Source organism: Amblyomma americanum, chromosome 6, assembly GCF_052857255.1.
Source record: "Amblyomma americanum isolate KBUSLIRL-KWMA chromosome 6, ASM5285725v1, whole genome shotgun sequence".
Lineage (NCBI taxonomy): Eukaryota > Metazoa > Arthropoda > Arachnida > Ixodida > Ixodidae > Amblyomma > Amblyomma americanum.
The window spans coordinates 15767325-15794216 of record NC_135502.1 but is presented as its reverse complement, the minus strand read 5'-3'; the positions used below and the strand labels follow the sequence as shown (position 1 = coordinate 15794216).

Below are 26892 nucleotides of genomic sequence, written 5' to 3'. Positions count from 1 at the left end.
TGCGAGCTTAACATACTAACGGCACTTGCTTATGCTGATGGTATGCAGATCCCCGTGCGCATCAACGGAACATCTCAAAGATACATTGCGACTTCATGCAGACATGTGGATACGTTGGGTGTCTATGTGACCGACACTTGAAGGGAACATGTTTGTTTGAAAGGGATATAACGCACACACACACATCTGCATAAGCGAGGCTGCGGAAGCACTTATAGGTGTAGAAATGACACTCTTTTCAAGCACTCGGAACCTAACTCACGTGCGCGTGCGCCCATGTTAGCAGCGGGCGCTGATAATGGTATGCCGCATCATGATAGTCAATCCGATTCGTCATCGAAAGTGTTGATCAACATTGCACCGTACAGCGACGAAATGTAGCTATCTCCGGCGTTGCCTGGAATTACCGGTGGACAGCGAACGACGGAACGCAAATACAAGGTCGCCGCGATCAAGCTGAGCCCTCAAGACAGATGCTCGCGGGACGGGGATGCAGGCTTTGCGGTCGCTCTTCTATTCCCGTCCTTCGGGCTGTGTTACGAGAAGAAAGCGGAGCCGTCGAGCGCCCTCACGTGAGACTGACTGCCGTTAGAGGTGGGCTTTGCGAAGGACAGGCGTCTCATCGTTCACGCCCGCGGAGCAAACGTGCGATGCCGGTGAGCCCCTCCAGCCGTAGCAGCGAACGTGGAGCATTACGTTGGAGGAGGCTCCAGAGAGTGTCTGCCGGAGCGCGCCATCCTCGAAGCAGCTGAAGCGACAGACGTCGCGTTGGCGCCGAGGGCCATCATGGACGCCCGCTCTGTCTCAGGAAGCCAGAGGAGCGTAAACAACGCAGTGTCTGGCCAGCATCACCAAAGCGTCTCGTCAGACATGCGACCGAGACGTCTTTTGGGCGACCTCGGCGGAGCTAGACTAAGATTAGGTGATGTTTCTTCGCTGCAAATCGAATCATTGCAGGATGTGGTCACAACTCTTCTGTGTCCGGCTTGGCAAATCTTCTCCGAGGGGCGAAATGGTGTTTAGCCAATTACAAGTGGCAGAAATAAGCTGCTTCGGCTACTGGCGCCTATTATCAGTGATTATGATGTGATGAACCGGGTAACCTCAAATGGCGGAGCGACGCCCTAAATCTACCCTAAATCTCCATGCAGCGTCGACAGTACAAATCAACAGTCAAAGTGCTGCTTGCGTCTCATTTCGAGTGACTCTGCGGTGATAACGCTTTGTGGAGACACATTTTAGGAAGTAATCAAAAGAAGCAAAATGCAATAAATTGCAAAAGTAGAAAGCGTTCCATAATGATCGTAGAAATGATATGGAAAGGTGCGACCATACCGCGCCCCTTGGCTCGTCTAACACCCATTACGACGGCCAAAACGCGATTGTCTGCATGATCGTGCCAGTGTTTCTCTCATTAACTGTTTATTGTAGGTGCAGGGAGCCATCGCTTGTTCGAATCGTCGTTCCGTCATTCCGGGTTAGGTTTTTCATGACTTTACATCAAATTATGCTGATTTAAAAGGTGATACACGTGGCCCCTACGCAATGGCTGTGAATTGTTTCCTTTGAACGGGATAAGTTATGACGCTCCTGACACTGAGTCACACGTGTGGATGTTAATTTCGGCCGCATCGTGTGTACTTTGTGACTCATCACCGACGTATACCTCAGAGATAGGGCTGCAAGCTAACAGTTTGAGATACCTTATATTTCGCACGCAATAATTGGCTATAGTGATGCATGCCGTATGTCCTCAGGACGAGCATCTTGATGAGAAACTAATTTCTCTGCACTCCTTTTAAAAACCGAAGGCTTCAGGATCAACCCAAAGACTATATAGTTGATTATTGTTCGTCATAACCTTTCCTGGCGCGTTATGTCGCCACGAAATTCCGCGTCATGTTTGCTGGCTCAGTAGGTAATCAGGTATCAAAAATCCTGTCTGCAACATCGCCTCTGTGTATTCCCATACTATGAATTCATGGTATCGAGCTGATGCTGTACATGTGCTTGCAGTGAAAACATTTGCGCTGGAGAATGCTTCACATATAAAATTTTCCATCACATCCATCTCTGCTGTTTGTTGCGCTTTGATACGCTCAGGAAATTCTTATTTCTATGAAATAACAGCATGGCAAACGCGTCAGTGGTGCGTGGGCGCGTCATGCTCCGCCGTCGAACGCAGATGCGCGGGCACACATGCGGCGAACATGAGCGCGGTTGCAAAACTCAACATGAATTTGCCTATGTCGGGTGTGCGCTAGGAGTGGTGTATAAGATCCCTCTTTCCTGCGGAAGGTGCTATATCGGGCAAACGGGGCGTTGCCTTAATGATCGTTTAAGGGAGCACGCAAAAAACTTGAGGGTGAAAAACAAGCTTGCGAACTTAGCTTCGCTTGTTTTAGAGTGCAAATGTGTGCCACGGTTGAATGAAGCTAAGGTTCTAGGCAGAAGCGCAAGTAGTTTCCAGAATCTTGCTGGAGGCCTTCCACATAAGTAAAGAACGAGAGCAGTGCGTAAGCGATGCTTCATTAACGTTATATTCCGCGGAGTGGGCATTTCTTGAGACGCGTTTAAGAAAGAGCTGAGCACGTTTTATTTTTCTTCCGTTTCTTTTTTTCTGTGATTCATTGCGTCGTTCACTGGTGTTCCCTTTTCATTCGTTTTGACTTGCTGTTACGTGATGCTCAAGATAGGCATCTTAACTTTTGATACGGTAAAATGTTGACGGCCCCTGGTTGTGCGCATGATGCGATGTGACAAAGCTTTAAATATGTACCCTGGAGCGAAAAATAAAATCAGTTGTTAGTAGCGCTCATCCCTGTCATGTCGTCGTTCTCTCGCCGTGCGTTTGCCTTTTTTTAGCGCTGACCTGCCTCAAAGAAATGCTTAACCAACTAGCCCAGCACCAAGTTTTACTAAATGCTGGTTAATAATGCCGAACGTGACAAGAATTGCGTTATATGGTCATATAGTTCTCCAGAATGAACGCTATTTTTGCTCGGCATAGCTTAATACTGCAAAACTTCCACCGTGATGATGTCTGTGAGGTTTTTTGCTGCGTCTCTTTTCGCGATGCATGATTTGTGATGGAAGTAGGCGATGATATTCCCGAGAAATAAGACGTCGATTTATCCCAGCCCTTTGAGGGAAAAACAAACAACAAAAATCTGCCGTCAAGAAAGGCTCCTTATTGTGCAGGCTTTTCTCCCGAAATACTAATCCTTCATCTCCTCGTTCAAGGTCGATACACTGCACCGTGTCACCGCCCCTCCGATAACCTAAAACGATGTTCGGGCTTGCACGTCTTGTGTAAACGGATGTGAATGTATTCAAGGGCGAAATAACATTCATAACGTTTGTCCTCGGCGGCTGCGTGCCGGTGCTCATACAACGTAATGGTGGTTGTTTCACAACAACTTCCTATAGGTGCCTGCATTCACACTGAATACAAAGAAAATAGGAGGACGCTTAAGCTTCGCCTTTAAGATTGGAACGTGACAGACAGGGTGTTTCAGCACTGCCAAGGAGTCCACGGAACTCCATCGCACGTTCGGCGCGACGCGTTGCCCGTTAAACAAATCGCTCTGCTACGTACGGTGAAACGGACGCGCGGAGCGACAAACCACGTAGAGGCGCTGCCAGGCGCCTTGCCGAAACGCGAGGGACTCAAGTTGCAGTCGTACTACGTCGGCACATCGTTCTCGACAAACCCGATGCCAGCATAGCTACCGCGCCGAACGAACGGGCAGCAAGCCGCAAGCTTCGTGGTGAACGCGCTTTGGATGTGCGCTGCGTTGTTCGCCGCTCACCGCGTGATTCCCGCGTGCCCGCACGGCCCCACTGCGCCCGAACGAGACGAGCGGGAGGCGTTGCCGTCGCGCGCTATCTGTTGCGGCAGTGGCGTACATTGCGAGGAGGATGAGGGACTTTTCGCTCACGGCCAACGCCGCCGACGCCGACGACACCGGCTTTTTTGCGACACGGGGCCCTTAACGCTCTCGCGTTAAAAATGACAATGTGTAAAGAACGCTGTTCCTGGATGCCACATGTGCGATGCGCTGAGACGAAAAAAAAAAAGGGGGGGGGGGGGTCCTAGCAGGCCCGGTGCGCCAAGTGTTTGCCTGAGTTCTCCGCGCCCTTATCGTTAACAAACTTCGCCGAAACAAGACAGCGATTGGCAAACGAGAAGGGAATCCGTGGTGTAACGGCAGTTCGTAGGGTTACGTCGTCGCAAGGACGAAGTAAGAAGACAGAAATCGAGCAAAATATCCCATACCCACCCTAGCTACATTATATGCAAGATCATTGCTCTGAGCAGAAGAAAATCAGTGTTAAAACAGCCGTGCCAACGTGCATCTGTAAGCTCGCAGACTACACACCGTTCCTGGAAAAGCGAGCGACGAGACCGAGGACCAAGCCAAACCCGTCTATGCTTGAAACCTTGTAAAAAAGGGGCAAATATTGGATTAACGGCTCGTATTTGGCCGGGAATCGGGTGTTTTAGGGCATTTAATATGCATATGCGCTTATTCGAAAGCGGTTGTTTGGTGAGCTCGAGGAACGTGTACGGAATTTATTGTACAGTGTTCTGCCGTGTGGTCATGTTCGTGCTCAGCCTTCTGTGCCCGGATTTATCATCGAAGCGGTCAAAAATTACAGTAATAGCTGTAACACTTTGAACATGCGGAAAACCAATAGGTATAAGAGCTGACCATAAAAGAATACATTTTGCTTTGGTTCAAAGCATTTGACGCAGGTATTGTACCGGATGTTGGGCAGACTTGCGCGAGAGCCCACTGCAGTTTTGCATACGCCTCTCCGTGTAGCGCCTTAAAGCGTAATTTATGCGCGAAGAAGACCAGAGCTTAAAGGAAAGCCGTATTGGCAGGAAAGAAGCAAGGCGAAAGGTGGAAACAGAATGCCAGCACGACACACAAGCAAGAATTTAAACGCACATTTCGGCTCCACCACGGCAACTTTATTTTGCAATGCGGCTGTTGTGTCGTGCCTTGCTTGCATAAAGGCCGTGGACAAGCTGATTGCGTTCGAAACGGAACATGTGTAAATCTACTTAATCATATTTCATGTCTGATGGTTAGTGCCATTTTTATGCGTGAAATGCATTAAGCTTGCATTCTAAGAAAACTAAAGCGAACATCGCTCGAAAACTGTGGCGAACCTCACACCGAACATGATAGCGAACCTCAGGCCGACGTTATCCGAAACGTCCCGTCCGAGCATAAACGACTACGGTACTCCCTAATACGAAATTTTAGGGGCGCTTGATTTTGTGATATTGAAGGAGAAAACTTGGAAGCGCTTAAGCTGCTCTTAAGAGTGCAATGTGAGAAGCAATGCCGCTTTGTTGCACAAGGCCTCTAAACTATAGCACTGAACGAACGCTCTTCACTTCTGTAGAGCGGCGGGGTAAAATACTTGCCAGGTTGCGGCGTCCTCTCCCGCGTTTGCTACTCCCTGCGAGAACGTGTTGCAACGCGCTCGTATCATTGCTTCAAGGAGGAAAGTAGAAGCCACAAAGGACAAGTCTTTGTTTGGAGCCAGCCATGAGGCGCGTGGCCTGCACCTTCAGAGTACAGCGTGTGCCCGTCCCCATGATAAACGGCGTGGACTTAATGATTAAGTATGTGCTGGTTGACGATTAGACCACCGATTCGTGGCTGACTCAGATTGCGGCTAGCGGCTTTGTGGTTGATTTTACTTTGAATCCAACATAATCAGCCGAGCACCTGTGCGACAATTAGGTGACCCACAATTTTCGCACATGGTATCGCCTCGCTTGTGCAAGGCAATGCGTCGTTTTTATTGAACCCTTCAATATGTGCCGCTTGAAACGAAGGGCTTGCGGGGTATCTGCCAGCTGCCGCCATAGATGAGGAGAGCCTTCGGCACTGGTCGATTTTCTTTGCTGCATAAGCAGCCATCAAAGGCTTACAAGCTGCTCTTTGCCGCGGTTCCGATGAGCAACTGGTCGAAGAAATCCCGGAGCTACAGCTTTCTGCCTCCAATGAAGGGCACTATACAGTCTACCAATGGTTAACTGCAGACACCAGCACTACAAGAAATCACCGCGTGGACGAGGCCGCACACAACACCCACCACGACGGTGATTGTGCATTGATCACAATTTGAAGAGTGAACGCAGTGGGTAGGCTTCCAACACTTTTGCGGAAGATCGGGCCAGTTTCCGAGCTATTTTTCGGACTAGAATTCGGGACACTTCTTGAACTCACGTTTTCATTTCCTCGACCCTGTCCTGCACTTCCGACTTCCACCGTGCTTATCGCCAAGTGAAGCAACTTTGATGTTTTGTGTGTGACTTGACGTCGCATTCACAAATCAGTGCTTCTTTTTTTTTTTTAGCTGATAGCTATCCTTTATGCAAGCCATCCTGTAGCCGCTGCTGTATCGCTGTCAGCTGAGTAGACGTTCAATGGATGCTCTCAAGCCCTGTATTAAGGCTTTTTGTCCACTGTCCACAACATCACTTTCTGTAGGGGTTCAAATTAAACTGGATTTAAATTGGGTTAATCCCCTCTCACGGCATATGTCAGACAAGTTGTACGCTTTCATTGCTCTTCTGCCCTTTCGTTCTTGCTGCTAGCAATGCTCTTGCTTTCGGCCGTTCTTCTCGGAACAGCTCTTAGCAAGATGAGGCCATGGCAATTAAGTGAGGCGAAATGATACTCCAATTAGGCCCCCGCTTTGCTATGAGCTCTTTGTCCCACTCTCTTTAATGATGGCAACCGCGATCCTCGGTGTTGCATTATAAAGAGACTCTTTCTGCTACTTCCTGCTGCGTTTGTCACAGTCATTGCCACACTGATCTGGTCGTTATCTGCCCAGTGTCCCACGCTGCTTTTCGCAGAAATCCAATGCCCTGGCTTGTTATTATAGCTGCTGCGGTTTTTCGGGAGCTTGACATGAGTGATATTTTGAATAGCCTCCACGGAGGATAAACTGATCCGCTCATTTTAAGACTCCCCCCTGAGTTAGGTTGTTTAGATGAACAAAAATTAAACTACGCTTTGAAAAAGTTGCGAATTAAGGTATTCCCAAGAAAAAACGATTTTAAAGATTTTGTTCCGACACGCAAGGCATTAAACATGGATGCGGCGCTCATTGCTTTTATACGACGTGTTACGGCGGTGCTTTTTAATCTTTTTTTTTTCAATTCAGGCAGCTTTATTAATTTTCGTGTGCATGCAAGATTTACTGAAGATATTTGTAGAGCTTTTCAATATAAATTATGCAGTTCTAGCTATTTTTGGCTTTAATTACGAAACGAAAAGCTAACCTTTTTCCTTCTCGAGATAAACAAACCAAGCTTGTTAATAATTGGAAGGAATGCATTTTTTATTTTTTTGTAGTCGGTTTAAACCTACAGGAGTACTGGTCATCAGAACAACGCCGCTAGTGTTCCATTGCGAAAGAATTCGGGTAGAACAAGTTTGGGAAATAAAAGAAAATATTGAGTGGAAATAAATAAGCTCGACTAGCAGTAAATGATGTTTGTGACCAAACCCGAGCATAAGCCGAGAGTAAGCATAAGAGCGTAAGATAAGCACAGTTGCATGCTGTGAAATATTGTTTATCGTGTCTACTATTGCAGCCTTTCCATCTCAATTGGCAGTGGTCCTGAACCGTTCATTTTTGAGCGCGGTAGCTACAATGCATGCCAAGAGAAGGAAAACTGTATAGCCCTTCTACTCATACGGATGGCTTAGTTCGGGTGCAGTCTTCTTGTGAAGGTGCCTTTTAGTTTCCCGAAAACACTATTGACAGGAAATTTTGTTACTGAAAGTTTGGAAAGTGCATATTTTCTCCCTTTGCTCATATCCTTAAAAAAGCTGTTGAGCGCTAGTCTATTATGTATGTAGTAATGACTACCAAGTACAGTTTCTTTTTAGCCGAGTAAAAACTTGCAATGGATAATGACCACGCCGTGGAAGAATAACCGGTGATTTGACACGGAATTAATCGCGCCAAAAGAAATTCACGTCGCGCAGAAGCTTGCGTGACCATTAGCGGAATTTCGATGCGGACAACTCCAAGCAATATTTACAGACGCTTTCATCGTATATGTTCCTTGAAACGACATTCGTAGCAGCGGGCTTTTGTTCTTTCCTTCCATGGTTTCCCTATTCGGCACGCACTGTTTGTTCGTTGAAAGGCACGCGGATATAAATGGCGCAAAGCGCGCTTCGCACCCGCACCCCCCCCCCCCCCTTTTTTTTTTCAGCCAGAGTTTCGTAATTTTCCTTACGAAAATCTTTTGTCTCCCTTTTCTACGACGCAAGCGTGCATTTGTTATCCTTTTACCTGATGAAAAGAAAGAGCCACTGTTTTCAATATTTAAATTTAATTTCAGCGACACAATAAGCACACTCCTGACGTCACAGAAGGCACAAGAAGCGCGAGAAACAGGAACAGCAGAAAATGATTTTCAATGTTGGGGGCTCGTTTAAACATCGAAATTTTCTTAATATTGCCGCGAATATTTGCAGTGTTTGTTCGTTTTTCAAATCTGCCGCCACACCACTTTATCGCTGTGCTTGCGACGCAAGACGCGACTAGATTTATCTCGATTGATCGCAGCCAGGCAGAGCTCATTCTATGTTGTTCCGTATTGTTCTAGTAACTTTGCACGCTTTATCTCGAAAGTCCGCTATCAGCTTTAAATTGAGCACGGCCGACAGCGGCGGACATTCTGTTCGACGACCGCCGAGCACGCTTGTCACTTCGCCGCCGCCGAGTGATTCAGTCCATTTTGGGGGGAAAGTAACAGTTTTCTTTTAGAAGACCCTTTTGTCCGTCTTCATCGCTGTTTCGACTGCCGTCACCACTACGTGACAGTACTGTGCTGCTTGCCAGATTCAGTGACCGCTAAAATATGTGTCCCATGAAAGAACGCAATTTTAAAAAGCTGTAGGCTTGCGCTAAGGGCCTCCTGCTTTTAAGTTCTGCATAGACCAGAGGCAAATTTGATTAGCTGCATACTGCATAAAGCAAGGGAGCTCATTCCACGGTACTGCTCTCCATCTAAGAGCGAGTTTAAGAGCAAGAATGATTACTTAAAGAGAACAACCAACCGTCGAGCTTAAAGTGCGATATTTTTTTTTTCCTATAGGCGCGATGAAGCCTTGTCTGTCAAGTCTAGCAAGTTGCGATGTTCGTTAAATATAAAATCTAGTTACTTTTCTTCGCAAAAGCACTTCTTTCTCGTTGGTGAGCACTAGTTTTAGCTTTGACGCTTAACAATATAGTGATCATGGGAGTAGCACCGTTGTAGTGACGACACCTGGAAGTAAGGCGTTGCATTCGGTGCGTGCATTCGACTCTAGTATTACACAGGATAAAGAAGATTTGATGCTGCGCAGTTATGTGAAATCTCTTCATACACTAAAGAGACGTTGCACCTTCTTGCTACTTGTGACGGCTGAGCGTATCTCAAAACAAGTAAAAATTATTATTTTTTTTTCGAAAGCAGGGAGTGCAGAGCTTTGCCAACAACGACTCGGTGACGTCGGGAGAAGTCTTTCTAAGAACTCGCGTTCCGCAAACTTCTTTCTCCGATAGTACGGCATAAATCCTACGCACGCGGTCATGTTTTCAGCGTGCTTTATAGGCGGTCATCTATACAGTGTACGTGTACAAAACCATGGGTGCTCTTTATTGTTGTCCAGGTGTGCTTTGGAACTGCGGACCCAGATGTGTTGCGGAGAATTGCAGGTGCAAAAGCGGGTGAGAAACCTTGTGTACAAGCCCTACCTGCTTGAATAAAAAACGTAAAAATTGGGCCCAAAATACGAAAAAAATATTTTTGTGGCAACAGATTTTTCGGTGGTAGTGCATATTTTTTTGTACTGATATCGTTACAAGGAATAGCACACTACAACAGAAAATCTGTTGTGACTACAAAAATTTCTCTTGCTACAAGTTCATGGCCAAAGATACTAAAAACATTTGTTTTGAGAACAGAAAATTTTGTGTTGTGTTTTTTTTTATTTGAGTATAGGGCAATTCACGCTTTAACACTGGCCTGCCTTCTTTGTGTCGCATTTTTGAAAAACGTATGGTGTTGGTCGAAAGTACTCAAACCACACGGTTTGCGTTGCAGCAGTATAGTAAGCGCATTTACAACACGCTTAAAGGCAAAAAAAAAAGTCAAAAAAGGAAGACAGAGGGCGTCCTATCACACACAAGTTCTGAGCTACATGGATGCTCTAAGTGCCCCCGCAACTTGCTCTACTTGCTTTTGGAAATGTGAAGTTATGTTGCTCATTTGCCTCACACCAAGACATGAAGGTTACGAATATGAGAAACTGTGTTTTCGCAACCCTAATCTCGGCTTTTTTCGTGTGTGAGAGCTTAGCCCGAGCTTCAAGCCGCTACTGACTATGCATGCGTCAACTCCTTTTTTGTCGTGATGGATGAACTCACCTCTTGTAGTAAGGAAAACACCTTACAGCGCCAGAAGGTTTTCCCTGGAAACTTTGACTGCCAGTTACTAGTGGCAGCTGATCAAGTTTTTCTTGACAGTGCCCCAAACATTTACCTCGACATGCAAGTGGTTGATGCATTCACTGGATGCCCAATGAGATAACCAACAAAGAAATATAATTTTGAAACCTCCCTTTCTCAATCTGGCGGCAACGTTGCAGTTGTTATTTATACGCTGTACAACAGGAGAGCAGGTCTTGTGATTTTAGTGATGTCGTAAGTCGTTGCTTTTAGATCATTGATTCATGTCCTGCTTCCTTTTATTTTTTTCAGGGTCGTTAACCAGCTCGTTTACAGCAAAGCGAGCGTTCTGTTTCGCGCCCACTGGTCGCCGCGTAATGCGCTATTCATGTAAAAGACTCTAGACAGGCAAACATTGTAATTGGAATTAAAAAATGTTTAGCGACTTCTTATTGCCTCGCCCGCCAGCCAAAAACTGACGCTAATTAGCAGCAAAAAATCGCGTCCTGCGTCCCGCGAGGTATTAAATGATCGCGGGACGCGATCTTTTAGTACCTCAGTAGGAAAATTCCAGTGCATCGAATACTGCGTCCACATTCCGGGGCGTCTCAGATTCTCTCATAACAGCCGACAATCAAACGTATACTGCATGGTCACCGGGATTAAAAAAAAGAATAGAGGACATCAGTGGAGTACGATATCTGGAAATAGTACCACATGACCGCTAATCTAAATGACACCGGAGACCTTCACAGAAATACTACTGGGAGAAAGAAAATGCAAATGAAATCAGAATAAATGCGGCAAGTCCAGCGACGTTTTTGCAAGAATACAAAACATTTGCATTCGGGGTGGATAACCGCAGAGGCTCTTGAAGAAGAAGCTAGAAGAACTGTGAAGAGTCCACAAAGAGCGACCGCATTGCTCAAGATGAGTAACACATGCAGAGAAATGGGACTTCCCCTACTGTCCAACAGCGCAAGGATGCAAAGAATATCCCAGCAATACCATGCGCACCGCATGCTCGCCGAACTGTGTTTTCCGTAAGAGGGAAGCACGGGTGTTGCAGTTTGTACGCTAAGAAAGAAGTCGATAATGCGAACAAATGGAGTTTAGCAATGACCTTATGGGGTAAACGTCCGTTGCAAAGCTAACGCCCAGAACCAGCGTTGAATCCACACGTGTTGCATCTTCGTCGCGAACTTGAGCACGGCAATATTATTATGCGACAGAAATATGCTTCTCTTTTATGTCCCTGAGGCACCTCGGACACACTTCATTACGGAACACTGCTGAGGCACAAATGTGTTTTCTGGAAAAGCAGCGCTGAACAGACGAGGAAAGAGACGAGGTGACAAGGACGCGCGCTGAACTGACAACAATGCAGCGTGGCTGTGGCAAAAAACATAGGCGGCCTTATGTTGATTGCACAGAAGGTGTAGTTTACAAAATTCCGTTAAGTTGTGGAAAGACGTATGTTGGCCAAACTGGGAGATGCGTGAACGAGAGGTTAAGAGAGCATGCCTTGAACGTGAAAAATGCACGCGAGGGAAAAGATTTTGAAGGCTTCCTCGCAAGTCACTGTATCACTTGCCTAGATTGTAGTCCTGCACTCGATGACACCTCCATAATCAGAAAGAGCAGTGTACGTATGACTAGAGAAATAGCAGAATCAAATCAGATATATAGCCTGGGAGAGGGCTGCGTCAGCACAGCCTCTATCGCCCTTTCACCAAAAGAGCTGACTTTTCTGAGCATGCGCGAACGGTAGCTACACTACGTTTATAAGTGTGAATCCCTTCAATAAAATTTGTTGTCAGTTCAGCGCCCGTCCTTGTCGCCTCGTCTCTTTCCTCGTCTGTTCAGCGCTGCTTTTCCAGAAAACCTTGTACCAACACGCCCAACTCGCCGCATTAACCAAGCACAAATGTGCTTCGACAACTGAGGTACAACAACATAGGCGACGTATATGCCTCGCGTTCTGACATCAATGTAATAGTTTTTCATTGCTACTCAGTTGTATACATTTAATACTTCTATTACCAATTCATTACGTATCTGCTGAGCCTCAAACACGTATTCTTTAATTCTCCACAAATAATTTCTAGAGCTGATACAAGCCTCTCAGCCGAAAGCAAGCCTCCGTTGGGCGCCCTGTTGTCCCTTTTGGTGCTATTTCTCGGTGCTGCACAACCTTGCCTTTATGGAGTTACTTCGACGAGCAGCTCCAGTTGGCCACACAAAAGCACTAAGAATTACGCCCTGAATGCATACCCGTAGCAAGCAGCAAGGTTGTTAGTTAGGCGAGCAGGACATTGTTAATCTTGAGGAGAAAACGCGAATGTGGCATAACCTAGCGCGCTTAGCCAAACGGACGCCTGTGTGGTTCCGCATTGGTTGGAACAGGAAGTGCGCCAGCTCGACTTGCTACTGTTGGTGAAAGCGCACAACTTGCAGACATCCTAGGTAAAAAGGGGAGGACGGGAGGAGGTGGCGGAAGAGGAATAAATGACATCAACTACGTCACGAGTGGGACTTCGACTCTGCCGACGGCTTGGCGGAGTGGCGTCGAGCAGAAGCTCGTGCTCAGGACGCCTGCAGGTCAGCTAGAGCCCGAAACCCCGCTGAGAGCCGAACAGATCAAGAACATGCCAGATATAATCTTCTCCATGCTTTACATTATAATCATTTTTCCAGTTCGCATGCGTTCTTAAGAACACGTTCCCGAGGAGCTTCAACACGGAACCAAATACACTGCAGAGCCAAATCATCATCATGACGATTACGACCACCACTACGTAATCGTCACTGTAATCATCAACCAACACCAAACTCATTATGCAATGCGTCATAGTTTCCTCTAACATTTCGCGAACCAGCAGGCGCCGGTCGCTTACCGTATTGACTGGCAAAACATTATTTTTTATTGTAATATTGCTCACTAATTAAGAAAAGGCGCTACACCCTCTAATTTAGAAACGTGTCGGTAGGTGGTGCCTGTTTTCTTGAGCAATGTGTCTGAAAGAATAAAAATGTAGAAATAAGTGCATCTTTTCCTTGGTCGTTAGTGAGCTGGTATTTCACGCGTTATTACCTGAGTTTATTCGGGCGAGATGTGCAATATGGCTGCTCTCGTTCATAAATCATTTACGCAAACCAGCGCCAGGTTAGAGAGCGTTACTGAGAGCTGGGATGCATACAAGCGGAAACAAGGGAGGAAAAAAATACGTGATTAAAGGCAAAATGTTAACATGGGAACGTTCGGCTCGTTAAAGCCCTCGTGGAAGTATAGGTTGCGTGACTGTGCACTTTGTCTCAACGATGTGTCTAAAACGAATGTAACAATCTGTAATTTTTTTTTGTTTCAACGCTCCCCACGCTCAGTAAAGCTTCAGGATTTGCCGCACTACCCTCCGCGATGTGCAGTGGTTAAGGCGCTCGTCTGCTGAGCAGGAGTGCCAGGGTACGAGCCCGACCACGGCGGCAGCGTTTCGATGGAGGGGAAACGCAAAAAAGCCGCCCGCGTGCTGTGCGTTGTCAGTGCACGTTAAAGATGCTCAGGTGATTGAAATTTTTCTGAAACCTCCACTACGGCACATATTTACTCGTTTCTTCTTTCACTCCCTCATTTATCCGTCCCCTACGGCGCGGTTAGGGTGTCCACCGAGATATGCGAGACATTTACTGCGTCATGACACCGTTAGCATGACAGACCGAGGTACAGAAACTACCGGTGGCACCGTGCAGCGAAGAGAACACAGACCGCAAACACTGGCACTGGAGCGCAGACAAGAGCGCCTGGGTCAGCATAATCGAGGTTTGGCGATGAATGAGGAGTGGCTTTCTGGCACCTTATTATACCGCTCCGGCGGTCAGTTCCTGAGCTATCTTTACTTTTGCAGTTTTTCGCTATATTTTGTTTCTGGTGTCAAGTTATGTTTTCAGAAGTGTTGGCATAGAAGAGCCATTTCTCTCATAATGAGATGCAGGCTTCACTGTCGTGCCTGTTTTTATCTGGTTGTTGGTTCATGTTCTCGTAACTGCACGGAACCATCGGTAGCTTTTGGTCGCTTCGCCGTCATTTTGAGTTAGCTCGTCCATGACTGTACGATACGGAAAGTTCCGGCCGGTCACTCATTCATCTATTCACGCATTCATGGCCAGTCATGTATCGATGCAATGCCCGAAGAGCTCTGAGGCTAAGGCCCGTCGTCTGGCACCAAATGTAAGTTCTACTTGCGTCACATGCGGCCCAGTGCAGTGGCCTTCGGTTCTCTCACAGGTCTCAAAACAACTGTGACTTAAACTGCTCACGAGGGAACATGTGTCCAAGCTGATAATGATTTTTTTTAATTTTACGCCATTGCGAAATGTTTTCGCACCTTTCTTCAGAATGAATGCGCAGTGTTTTCTTTACACGTATTTATTTTGTGGGCAAATGAGCACGTCCCATGTGTGTGCGGCCCATCTCTAGCATTAAAGCCCCCTTTGCCTGGCATCCTTCCTCTAGGCATAGGATTTTTGCAACAACTGTAAAATGCCGTGGCTTCATTCTTGCCGCTAGAACTGTCAATCTGTCCTTACGATTTGTTTAGAAGCCACTGGGTCGCATGCGCGTATTGTTTCTTTCATTTCCATGCTGCTGTGAACTGCAGGGCGCGAAGGTCTAGCCGACCCTTCTTGGCACCCCGATGACAGGCTTTGGATATCGCGGTGCTTTCTGTCTCTCGTGGCCTCATTCTCGGCCACGTTGTTGGTTGTTATTGAACTCACATGCGTTTAACCTGGATAGCAGTTTTCGTGTGCCGCTTTTTAGAATCGTATTCAAAATTGGTCCACGTGTTCGAGGAGCCAAAAGGTCGGGAGAGTGCCTCACATGGAGCAATTCCCTGAACTAAACCGTCTAGGCGCGCAAGTATTGTTTTCGTGTTCCGGTCTACTAAAACGTAAACCGGGTTGCCAGAGCTGTCTTTTTCAATGTTTCTGAATGTGCAAAGGGCGCATTTTTATTGCTTATTTCTTATTTCCTTAAAAGCCGCTTTGCAGAGGTACTGAAGGAAAAGACGGACGTTGATAAATCCAGGAAAAATAGGCAGAGGAAGAAAACATGAGCCGGTGCTGACCATGGTTATAGTCTTCTTACAACAACGCGACCTATATTTGGACAGCCGTCGAATCGGGGATGTTTGAAATGATTTCTGCCTCGTTCTATGTGAAACGCTTGTGTATGTCATTCGAAATGAGACTAAGATGAATCAAAGCTACTGGGTTAAGGCAGTGGCCTTACGGCTGTGTTAAAACGTAAACACCTTGTTAACGCCATTTTATTCTAAGAATTAGAAGTTCTCAAATGGTGAAAATCTCTGCTTTGAGGTGTGTGAGGCCTGAATGAAATTATGCAGTTTTTTGTGCTCGCTATTTTGCGGGTTCTTCGCTCCATTCAGCGAAATTGTTCAAAAAAGAAACAACGGAAAAAAAAGTTACATCTCGTTAATGGATTCAGTAACATCGTCCTGGTAACGCTATGACACCGCTATATTACATAGCGCAGCTCGTGAAAAAGACACTGAACGTCACTTTACAGGGGTAGCTGGGCATAGTTGCTTCGCAAAAACATTTCGCATGTTGAATAGAGAACATCGAGTGGAATATTTATTGATTTTCGCATGCTTTAGATCTAATATTTAAAATCTAAAAGAACTGTGGTATCTATTATACTGGATAAGGGAACTTAATGATCCAGAAATGATTTCAGCGTGCGGAGTTTACTGAAAAATAATACTTTTTGCCCAAACTGGAGCGTTTCTTTTAGGACAGATGCCTATGTCGACACCACCACAGAAAGCTGATACAAGACACCGATGATAAATATACTGTGAAAATTTCCTTGCAATGTGAAAATCGGTGACAAACGCGACTTAATGCTTCCAGCATCGAGTTTGCTCACAGTGTGTTCGTATCGAAAACAACTTTTCAATAAGGTAATGTCGCCGCCACACGCAGTGCAGAAAAGACTGTACTTGTTGACAATGGACCGCTTGGGTATCGGCAATACGTGAGGTGTTTACCCTGCAATGCACCAAGTAACATATTCGGGGGAAACAAAAGCACTGAAACATAAGTTGTTTTTGTCGTTATTCTACACGTTTGCCTTACTACACCAACTTCTCTAAGTAAATTATATGTGGTGGCAATTCTGGCGATAAGGCGGTTGGAAATCGCATCGTAAACCAGACGAATGACTGCCGCGTGGGAAACTGCGCCGCCAGATGTACTTCTGGAGATCGGGATACGCTGAGATAGTGCTAGGCGTGGTGGCGTATAACGCAGTGGGAAATAATGCCACGTGAGAACGCGGCCGGTATACTCTGTGTATGCCACGTATCCATATTTGCACAAGTTCAATATATAATATCTCTTCGTCGACATTAAAACTGTTTATCAGAAAAACACAACAGAATTTCCGGGAACACGAACAAGGAATCTTGCAACAGAGAGTAGATTACGGATTTCGAATTTTGTTTAAGAATTGCTCGAATGCTTTCTTACTCTTACGCTGACGTGTACGATAGCTTTGATTATGGTAGGCGTCGTTTCGTATGTCTTGTACAGATGATATGGTGATGACAGTTACCCACGCACACAAAACTTTTAGCTGCAAAATGTGGCTTTAACACCAAGAGGTGGTGCTTAACGGGAGAAATAAAACTGCTGCACAGAATAGGAGCGCAATCGTCACATCGAAGGATAGTGTCTTAACTTCGCTAAATCCGTTCTTTCATCCTTTTCGAAGGTAAGCAAAGAGGCAATTGTTTTGCATTAATTTTCGCACACTTTGGTGTGTCAAGAATTTTCGCAGCGCGGAATCTTGGGAAACATCAATGCTTCAGATGGTGTGAACGACTTGAAGAAGGTAATAAGGGAAGTAACAGAACGATATCAAAGCAGGCGGTCATGTGGGCCCGCGAAACAAGACAAGTTTCATGAATGTAAAGGAACGATTAGCCGAGGAAAAGCAGAAAGGGGCAAATCGCTGTTAATCAGTAAAGCCTTATGCATGAAAGGTATCGAAAGCTGCGCCACTGATGCTTCCACCGCCGCATTGAAATGAGTTCTGTGATAAGCTCCTATGATAAGCTGCTGTGCTTTGTCTCTCTGTGCTGTGATTTGGCGTGTTTTACTTTTTTAGTTACGAAGATACACCAGGTTGCCTTCGGAAAGGAGAACCATTTCAACCTTTGGGCCCTCATCGAGTGAAATAAGAGGCGAAAATTGAGCCCGTAATTAATACTTTTCCAATGTTGCGAAGTCATCCAATGCGACCCTCTAATTGATGGAATGTTGCACACATGCAGGTACCTCTAACCACATAATGAGTGCCTTCTAGTACTTTTTGCTTCAATGCACAAAGCGACTATATATAGAATCGCTATGTGGTTAAGTTTCTAGAATGTGTGTAGTTTAGGCATACCACAACAATGAAATTTTAGGAATCCATTTTGTTAACGCTGCTTATGTTCTTGGAAGAGCTGAAAAAGGAAGTACAAGAGAAGCGCAGATATGATTTTATTTTCTGGCGTTCATAGGTATTCAACTGCACAGATTTGTATACCACAAAGGCAGCTGCGCTTGCAGCTTGGAGATATCTTGCGAGGCCGGCATTTTTGCCGTGAAGAAACTTTCTTTGTTGCATTCTCTTGCTTGTTCTAGAGTTTGCTTATGTAGTGTTTCCGGAATTACGGCCGTGTTCATCTTGACGCTTTAACTGTGGGAATGAACAAAATAACTTTCTTTGCAGGGAAAAATTGACGCCGGCTGCATCGAAGGGTTTAGATCTGCGGCATCTGTTGTTTGCCTTGTAACCATGAATAAAAATATATCAGAATAAAGGGAATGCATAAAGCATGGCCCTAGCACTGATGAGCTCGAATAATGGTTATTATTGTGAAATCCCGTCTAAATTTCTCCTTACATATACTGCTAAACTTTCACATGGTTGATTTATTCCCACTCTTATTAAAGGATTTCTGAGCAGCTTCTTCGCAATGAAGCAGAGTTTTCTTCGTTTTAAGATCGTAATTTTGGGCCGCACACTTGAAACTGCTACGATTTTCTTCCTCAACTTGTTGCTGAGAACGTTAATCACTATAACAGATCATAAGAATGAATTTCATTAGTAAATGCATCCTCTTGAAGCTAATTTAGTGCGTGGCCACTTTTTTTCATTGGTGGCTTAGGCTGAATTAATCCAATGCTTCCTGAGCCAGGTACTCTTTAACGTGGAATGCCAAGCGTGTGAGAAAAGGCAACGATGCAGAAAATAAAAAAAAAGTAACAAGTCACCGAAAACATCATCCGGCCTTGATACTTTAAACCATTTTTGACGTATTGCGCGATTTAAGACGTTTTTGTAGCCAAGGCAGCCCAGTGCTTTGTGAGCCAGGCCTTGTGTGCCTACTGGGCGTACGGCAGAAACATGCGAGGTTACAGATTCATTTTTTCTGCCTCAAGGCCACCATGATCCAGCTCATGTATTTTAAATTTCATTCCGGGGTATTTCTTATTAAAAAAAAGAACACGTGACGATACCGAGGTCGAGGTTTCATGTCTGGGCGATAAGGCTGTACTTCTGTTTCGGTACCTTCTTTAATGTTGCAAATAAATGGGGATTGTAACAATATATTGGCTTTACTAACAATAACCGAAGCATATCAAGGAAGGAATTATTCATGAACTCTCGCCTTGGTACGCATATTCGGGTAGAGAAAGCTATATTGCTTTTACAGGATCTTCACAGAAGAAAAGAAATTCGTCCATGTACAGGGCTTGACATTTTTTTTGTTGCTTCCATTGGGATGACCGTGAGAGACATGGTAGCTTTGTGCCTGTAACCGTCAGTAACTTTAAGTGGATGGTAACGAGCGATTACCCCATTTATTGGCGTCTAGTCTAACTTGGGGGATTCCTCTGAACACTTTTGGCTGAGAGAGGCGTACGCACAACTACAGTGAAAAATTTGCGGAATGCAGTATTAGCGATAAAACCTAACTTCATCGCGTTCTTGATAAATGCAACCTAACACTTGTTGTGTGCATTACAGACTACAGAGTTCAGTGCGAGGCAATGCGCCATGGGAGAAAATAATTTTTTTAAAACCAAATTTACCTCCACCAACTTTTGACAGCAGGTGTACCTGCTGACAACAACAATGAGGGTGCCCATTGTTCTATTCGTGACTTGCACAGAAAGCTATCCTTCACTGGTGTTTGGTCACCGGAAGCTCGCACCCTTAGCTATTTCCGTTGAACATGCTGTGTGTAGTGCGGCGCAATAGCACAGGCCCCCACGCAGCTGCCCAGACCAGCCGGCCACGCACCCGCATGTTTTCTTGTCTGGGCGACAGCAGTCGCAGTGGCAACGACCATTATCCTTAGGGGAGCACGGGCTCGGCACGCGGGCCTTGTTAGAGCCTATGGATCGAATGAAAAAAAAAAACATAAGAAGAAATCAGGGAAGAAAAAGCGAAACACGAAAAGGAAGATCTCGCGTCATTCTTTATTTGATTACTGCGCTCTCTCGGCTCGTCGCTCGAAACGGCGGTGTGGAGGATATGTCGGCACAAGGATCAGCGGCAGCACAAAACTCCGCAGACGACAACTGGGTTCAGATGCGGCGGCAATATAGGCGCAGCGAAGGCGAAGCGAGCGCTGGAAACATGCGAATGCATCGGGTCGGCGAAGATATTGGCTGTCGCAGTTCGGGTGTATTCTGTGCATTCGTCTCTGCTCTACCCTGGACATCTCGCCAACGGATAGCAGCGCGCGGGCATCGCGATTGCACCCTCGGCGCCGCGTCATTTGTCTGCGTCGCCGTCGTCGCCCCTCCGAAACCCCCGCGGCGTTCTGCGCCGTCAAAGCGACGCGGGCGCCGCGCCGCGGGAGGCGCGCGATCGACGGCGCACCTTCCGCGGGAAATCCCGCTTTCCCGCGAGCTCGCAAACTCCAACGCCGGCCCCGTCTCCTTTCTTCATTGAAGGGCTTACTTTTTTCGTGGGCGTCCCCGTTCCCATTGGCCCACGGCGCGCGTCTTTGACCACGTGACCATGCGTACGCGCGCGGGCGCGCGCCTTATAAAACGGGGACCCGTGGGAAAGCATCTCCCGACTAACCTGCGCGCACGTAGTACGTACGTGAGTACCAAATCGCCGAAGTCAAGCGCAGCAAGTGAGACAGAGATCGCGCGATCGCTGGGTGGGTTCCGGAAGGTTGATTGACGGGGCTGGACGCAAATATTCCCTGAAGTGAGAGAAAGTAAAGGAAAAAAGGAAAGGGACAAATACCACGCTTTACTGGTATCCGAGAGTAACAATAAGTCGAGTAGCCGCGTTGCAAGCCACCCGATCATCAGACTGAGGCCGAGCGTTCTGGTTGCCACAGCTGCTGAGATGATGGGAGTCCCGAAGGGTAGCGCGGTGGCCATGTCGATGGCCCTGCTGGTTGGTTTGCTAGTCCTGCAGATGACTGCCGTGTTGGCCCGAGCGGACCCCGAGGAAGTTGGAGGGAACGTGCTCGAAGCGCTGCGCCTGCTTGAGCATCTCGACAAGTATTACTCGCACGTCAACAGACCCAGGTGAGTGAGGGGGTGCCACGCACTCCCGCGGCCACCACACATCGTTTGGCTTTTTTCACGATTTCATTCCATCTCGGAAAAGGGGGGTGGTCATCCAAAGAGCATTTTAGGAGAGGACGTATGACGGCAGTACACATTGGCATACTCGATTGGCGTCGCTGGTGACAGCCAGGTTCAGGGATGCGCAGCAGGGCATGCTAATCCCTCTCACCCGAAGCTTGGCACTCCATGCTTCGTTCCGGGTGGTGCGATTTTACCTCTCTTTCGGTAAAGTTTCATCTATCCACGTATGGGCTATCTGATGGCATGTGCAACACAAAGGTAGATTTGCAATGATATAGTTCGTTCAGTTTCTCTTTTTTTCCCCCCCTGTTGGGGCACCCCGCTAGCATCATATATAGCTGGATGTTTTCTTGACGACAAAGCCTTGTATAATAATGCTAACTGAAACGCCTGATAGAAACATTCCTTTGGAGACTTGGCCGCACATTGTGCCTGCGTTGGCCGGCAGAATATGCGGCACGACTCCTTTCTTTCCGTGGGTATTTTATGTATAAAGGAAGCTTGAATGATTCTATTTGGGCCTCTTAGCGATTAAAGTCAACAATTTACTGCAATAAATATTAGTTCGTAAGATCGGCTTTATTCTAAAGTCTTCAGCTGAAGGGTGCTTCCAGCACTGTGCAGTCGGGTTGCGAAAATTGAAGGCATATTTAATGCGACCGCACAATATTGTTCAGAAAGATTGCAATCAAGCTTTGAGGTTCGTACTTCATTTTGGGTTGTTTTGTGGGTTGTTTTGTGGATTTTCTGAAGTGATTCATGGATTCATTAAAACATGTAGTTTATTAAAAACCCTTAAAGTTTACAATGGTCAAGGAACACGATGCTTTTTTATCGCACCTCGCCTAGACATCGTTACTTCCCAAATCGTACATTGTTCACGTTAGGACTCTTTAAGTCGGAAGTAGATTTCGCGGAAAATAAAAAGAAATGAGAGTGGTATGTCTGCGGAATAAAGTGTGTGCATAAATTATTATGGCGATAGTAATGTAAGGCAAACTTAAAGCCTGTGAATAAGAATAAACTTCACATGCCAATTCTTCTGAAAAAAAAAAATGCTCCCACTAAAGCACCCGGAGGGGTTTAGAGCTTGTTTCGTTTTCAGAGTCCGGTCATTACTCCAGATGAATGACAAGCAAAATACAGACAAGCAGATGTATGACAAGCAAAGCAAAAACACACAACACACATCGTCTTAAAGAATATTTTTGCAACAAATACCAACCCCGTGCATGTTGTACCCTACTGTAAAAGATTTACGAAGTCTCGAAAAAACAATATACATGCATTACATATAAGAGGCACCATTATTTCGCCCTGTATGTTGCGCCTTTTTGTTGTTCGTTCCAAGACTGCGATAACAGGGGTCGTCTCTTGTATGGGCGGAGGAAATTCCCTGTTAGATCCCTAGAATCTACTCAGTCGATGCTTGGAAGTCACGAACATCTCCTTTAATCTCGGGTTACACACGTTGCTGCTTTTTAAAGGAACGGAGGAGGAGATAGCGGTTAACAAACCAAAACATGTCGGCGCGAACTATTGGACGTAAAAAAAATGGCGGTGGATTTGCGTCGCTCTAATAGTTGGCGAGCTGTTGCGAGCAGCGATTTTAACAGTTATGTCTATAATATACGGTCCACGCAGAGCTTTCAAATTTGGCTATAATGCCCACAAAGGCCACCTCTACAGATCTGTTGCACTAGAATATGCCCATAAAAATCATTTCAGGGTCTCTTTTACGTACAGGTTCCATAACCAGGGTACACAAAAACAGACAGATCTTTCTTCAAGAGGTTATTAACGAGATTATTGGTCGCTGTAAAATTCCCATGGCGCGGTCTCATGTGAGACGTCTTTGTGTGCAATATACTTCTCAGCGTCTTATCGCCGTCAATATCTGGGTCCATGGAAGAGACGCCTTTTCATTCGTAATGAAACTGAACGCTAAACTATGACACTTAGTGTGTTGACACAATACGTTCTTTTCATGCGACCTTCTTTCTCACGCAGAATAAATAAATATATAATATTCGACTCCAAATTCAGAATAGTAATATTCGTCTCCCCAAAAGCCTTCAACGGTGGAGGAGGAAAGACTTCACTGAACATAGGAGAGAAAAATAAACTCATCATATGTGCGAAAAATATAGCCCAGTAACAGGGTTAAAAGTTAATTCGGGCATAGAGGAACTACTGTTTAAAAAAAGGTCCGTTCACAAGGCACGCACATAAGTCAACCTAAAGAAATGTTAGGGAAGTTTTGTAAGTTTAAACAAAAGAAAGCACATTCTTGCTTTTGTCATCCTCATCATCAACCTAATACTGTCCGCTAGAGGTGTAATTCCTCGCCCGTATCCCCTGCAACTGACCTGTCCTGGGACTGCTGCGGCCACCTTACACTCGCAAACTTCCCAATCACATCCGCCCACCTAAGTCGCTGCCCGCCCCTGCTGCGCCTGCCTTGTCTTGCAATTTAGTGCACCTCCCTTACTTATCATGGGTTATCTTATCTTCGCGTTACATGCCCTGAGCACACACATATCTCTTTTTTGATTTCAGTTAGCATATTATTAACTCGATATTCTTCCTAATGCACTCTCTCCTCCTGTCTCATAACATAAACCGTGGCAGTTTATTTATTTATTTATTTATTTATTCAAGTTACCCCTAAAGGCCCTCCAGAAGAGGGTATTACATAGGGGGGGGGGGGGGTACAATCATAAGTAATCGCGATACATTTCAACAAGCAAGTGTAACAAGAAAAAACGCTAATTAAAACATAAGGCATCACACAAAGAAAAATTGAACACTAACAAAAACAGCAAACATTTACACATTTCCGTCACAGCGAAGAAGCTCTTGGAATTTTTTATTGTCAGTTTCTGTGGCGATGACTGATGGCAAACTATTCCATTCAGTGATAGTACGGGGAATAAATGAATTGGCATAAGACGATGAATGACAGTTTACGCGTTTAACTTTGAAAGAATGATCACGGCGTGGAAAGAGAGCATCAGGTGACTGAAACAAATCACGGCGAAGGGATGGGTGGTGATAAAGCTTATGGAAAAGGGTTAAGCGAGCCAGTTTACGGCGATATGACAAATCTTCCAGTTCGGCACGTTTTTTTAATGCTGAAAGGCTTGTGAAGGGTGAGTAGTCTGAAAATATGAAACGAACAGCACGGTTTTGCAAGGATTCAATGTTAGTGATAACGTAGGCTTGAATAGGGTCCCAAATGGCCGCAGCATATTCGATTTTAGGGCGTATTAGAGTTATATAAGCAAGCTTTTTAACGTGTATAGGGGCGTATCTGAGGTTACGTTTAAGAAAACCAAGTGAGCGGTTAGCAGATGCTAGGGTGAGGTCGATATGGTGATGCCATGTTAGGTCAAACTGAAAGTGCACCCCAAGGTACTTGTATGTTGATGTTAGTTCCACAGTATTGTCATTTAGAATATAAGTGGTTGGAATGCGAGCTGTACGGCGAGTGAAAGATATTAGTTTAATTTTAGAAACGTTTATTGCCATTAACCATGATGAGCACCAAGAGCTTACTGCGTTCAGGTCAGATTGTAGAGATTGGCGGTCACTGTCTGTAGTAATGTTACGGTAAATTACGCAGTCATCAGCGAAAAGGCGAAGTCTAGATATTACACAGGCAGGTAAATCATTAATATAGATTAGAAAAAGCAAAGGCCCTAGCACGCTTCCTTGTGGTACCCCAGATGTCACATTAGCAGAGGAAGAGTTAGAATTATTAACGGAGGTAAACTGAGTTCTAGATGACAGAAAGTCCTTAATCCAAGCGAGCACGTTAGGGTGTATATTAAGCTGTGCTAGTTTCAGTAGAAGTCTTTGATGAGGAACCCGATCGAAAGCTTTTGAGTAATCCAGGAACACTGCGTCGACCTGAAAGCCCGCGTGAAGTGATAATTGTAAGTCATTAATAAAGCCAGCTAACTGAGTATCACAAGAAAATCCCTTGCGAAAACCGTGCTGATAATCGAAAATAATGTTATGATCTTCGAGATAGCTGATGACTTGGCTGTGAATGATATGTTCGAGTAGTTTGCAAACAGTGCTGGTTAACGAGATGGGTCGATAGTTTAATGGAGAGGAACGCTCACCTGATTTAAATATAGGTATTACTTTGGCTATCCGCCAGTCATTAGGAATTAATCCGTGCGATAATGATTGCGAAAACAAACAGGACAACACAGCGCTAATGCTTTGGGATGTGTTCTTCAGCAACTTATTGTTGAAACCGAGGTGATCCGAACTATTAGTTATTTTAAGATTGTTTAATAAAGCTAAAATACCAGTTTCATTAATAACTATTTCAGGCATGCAAATATCTTGGATTATATCTAAGTCAGGGAATGCGCTAATGTCTTCTTTGGTGAATACTGATGAGAAGGCGTCGTTGAAAACCTGAGCACATTCATACTCTTTAATTGCCATAACTTACTGCTTTGCCCTCAGTTTAAGTTCAGCCCTTTTCTTAGGCCACCATGCTCCTCAGCCATAGGTGAATGGGGTAAGATACAGCTGTTATATACTTTCCTTTTGCCGGATACTGATAAACTGGTGTTCATTACATGAGAGTATAAATGCATTCCACATCATTCGTATTCTCCTATGTTATCAGCTGTTACCACATGCCTTATGTAGATGTATTCCTATACGGCTTCCAAGCTTCGCTGCTTATCGTAAATTTATGATCCTTTCCGAGTCTCGTGAGCACCAGTTAAGTTAACTGCATGGTAATTTCTAGACACATTGTTCTACTCTAGCTGTCTAAGTCATCAATCAAGGTTAGCAGTTAGTTCCATGAGTTATAATGCAGAAGGTCATCATTCGCAAATCACAGATTACGAAGGTTTTTACATTACTTTTTATCCCCGACTCTTCCCAATCTAGTTCTCTCAATACCTCTTGTAAACACGCGGTGAATAGTAGCGTAGAGAAGGCATCTCCCTGCGTGACACCCTTCCTGGTGGGGATTTTATCACCTTCCGTGTAGATAACCATGGTCCCCATATTCCAGTACCTTTCGTCACTCTCTTGTACACCCTTGTTACGCAATTACTGCATGAATGCGGAAGTTTCGACTGAGACAAACGCTTTTCGTTATCTTTGAGATCTACATACTCTTCCGAAAACCAACCTGGTTCTTTGGTTAAGTGAAGTGTATGGTTGGTCCAGTTCGATTAGCGATCACCTTGACAGAAACCTTCCGGACTAAGATAGCAACCTGACCGGTCCTAACCTTTTAAATCCTTGACATCCCCTTTTCACGAATTATCTCATTCTTACAGATTGATTAGTACACAGCTAGGTGACACACTCAAGGAGGGCAATTCCGAAGAACTTTCTAGAGTGTGTTGTCGATAAACAGTGAACTAGGAAGTGAAAAAAAAAATTCTGTCTAATGTGATAAAGATCGCGTAAAAGTAGGCAAACCTATTTCTCATACTTTCATGTTTGGAGGCAGGGATGGCAACTTGTGTCTAGTATCCGTATCCGTAGGTTGTACGGGATGGAGTCAACTACATGCTTCTTACCTTTATAAATGTCCAGCCTGCCGCAGTCCTCATACGTTCTAGAGCACCAAAAAACGAGCACTAACGATCTGCGAATCCCTGAATACTACATCAACATCGTGTTATACACTATACACTATCTGCTTCTTACGCTTGGCGCCATGAAATA

The 26892-nt window shown here is 45.4% G+C and overlaps 2 protein-coding genes across 5 annotated transcripts in view; one reads left to right on the top strand and one right to left on the bottom strand.

Annotated features, from left to right (window-relative positions):
* The window catches only part of LOC144136358 (uncharacterized), a 122026-nt gene that overhangs the window by 9839 nt on the left and 85295 nt on the right, over positions 1–26892 (top strand). Inside the window, exon 1 of one of the 4 annotated variants that reach the window (XM_077668616.1) lies at positions 9713–9765. The exons of 1 other annotated variant lie outside the window; for it this stretch is intronic. In XM_077668616.1, the coding sequence (XP_077524742.1) occupies positions 9733–9765 (33 nt within the window). In that variant the 5' untranslated portion in view covers positions 9713–9732. Of the gene's footprint in view, positions 1–9712; positions 9766–20549; positions 21115–26892 lie in introns of those variants that run through there. 2 more of the 4 variants (XM_077668617.1, XM_077668618.1) reach the window with 2 other exon arrangements.
* The window catches only part of LOC144136357 (galactosylgalactosylxylosylprotein 3-beta-glucuronosyltransferase S-like), a 73557-nt gene that overhangs the window by 27724 nt on the left and 18941 nt on the right, over positions 1–26892 (bottom strand). The gene's annotated exons all lie outside the window — the stretch shown is intronic.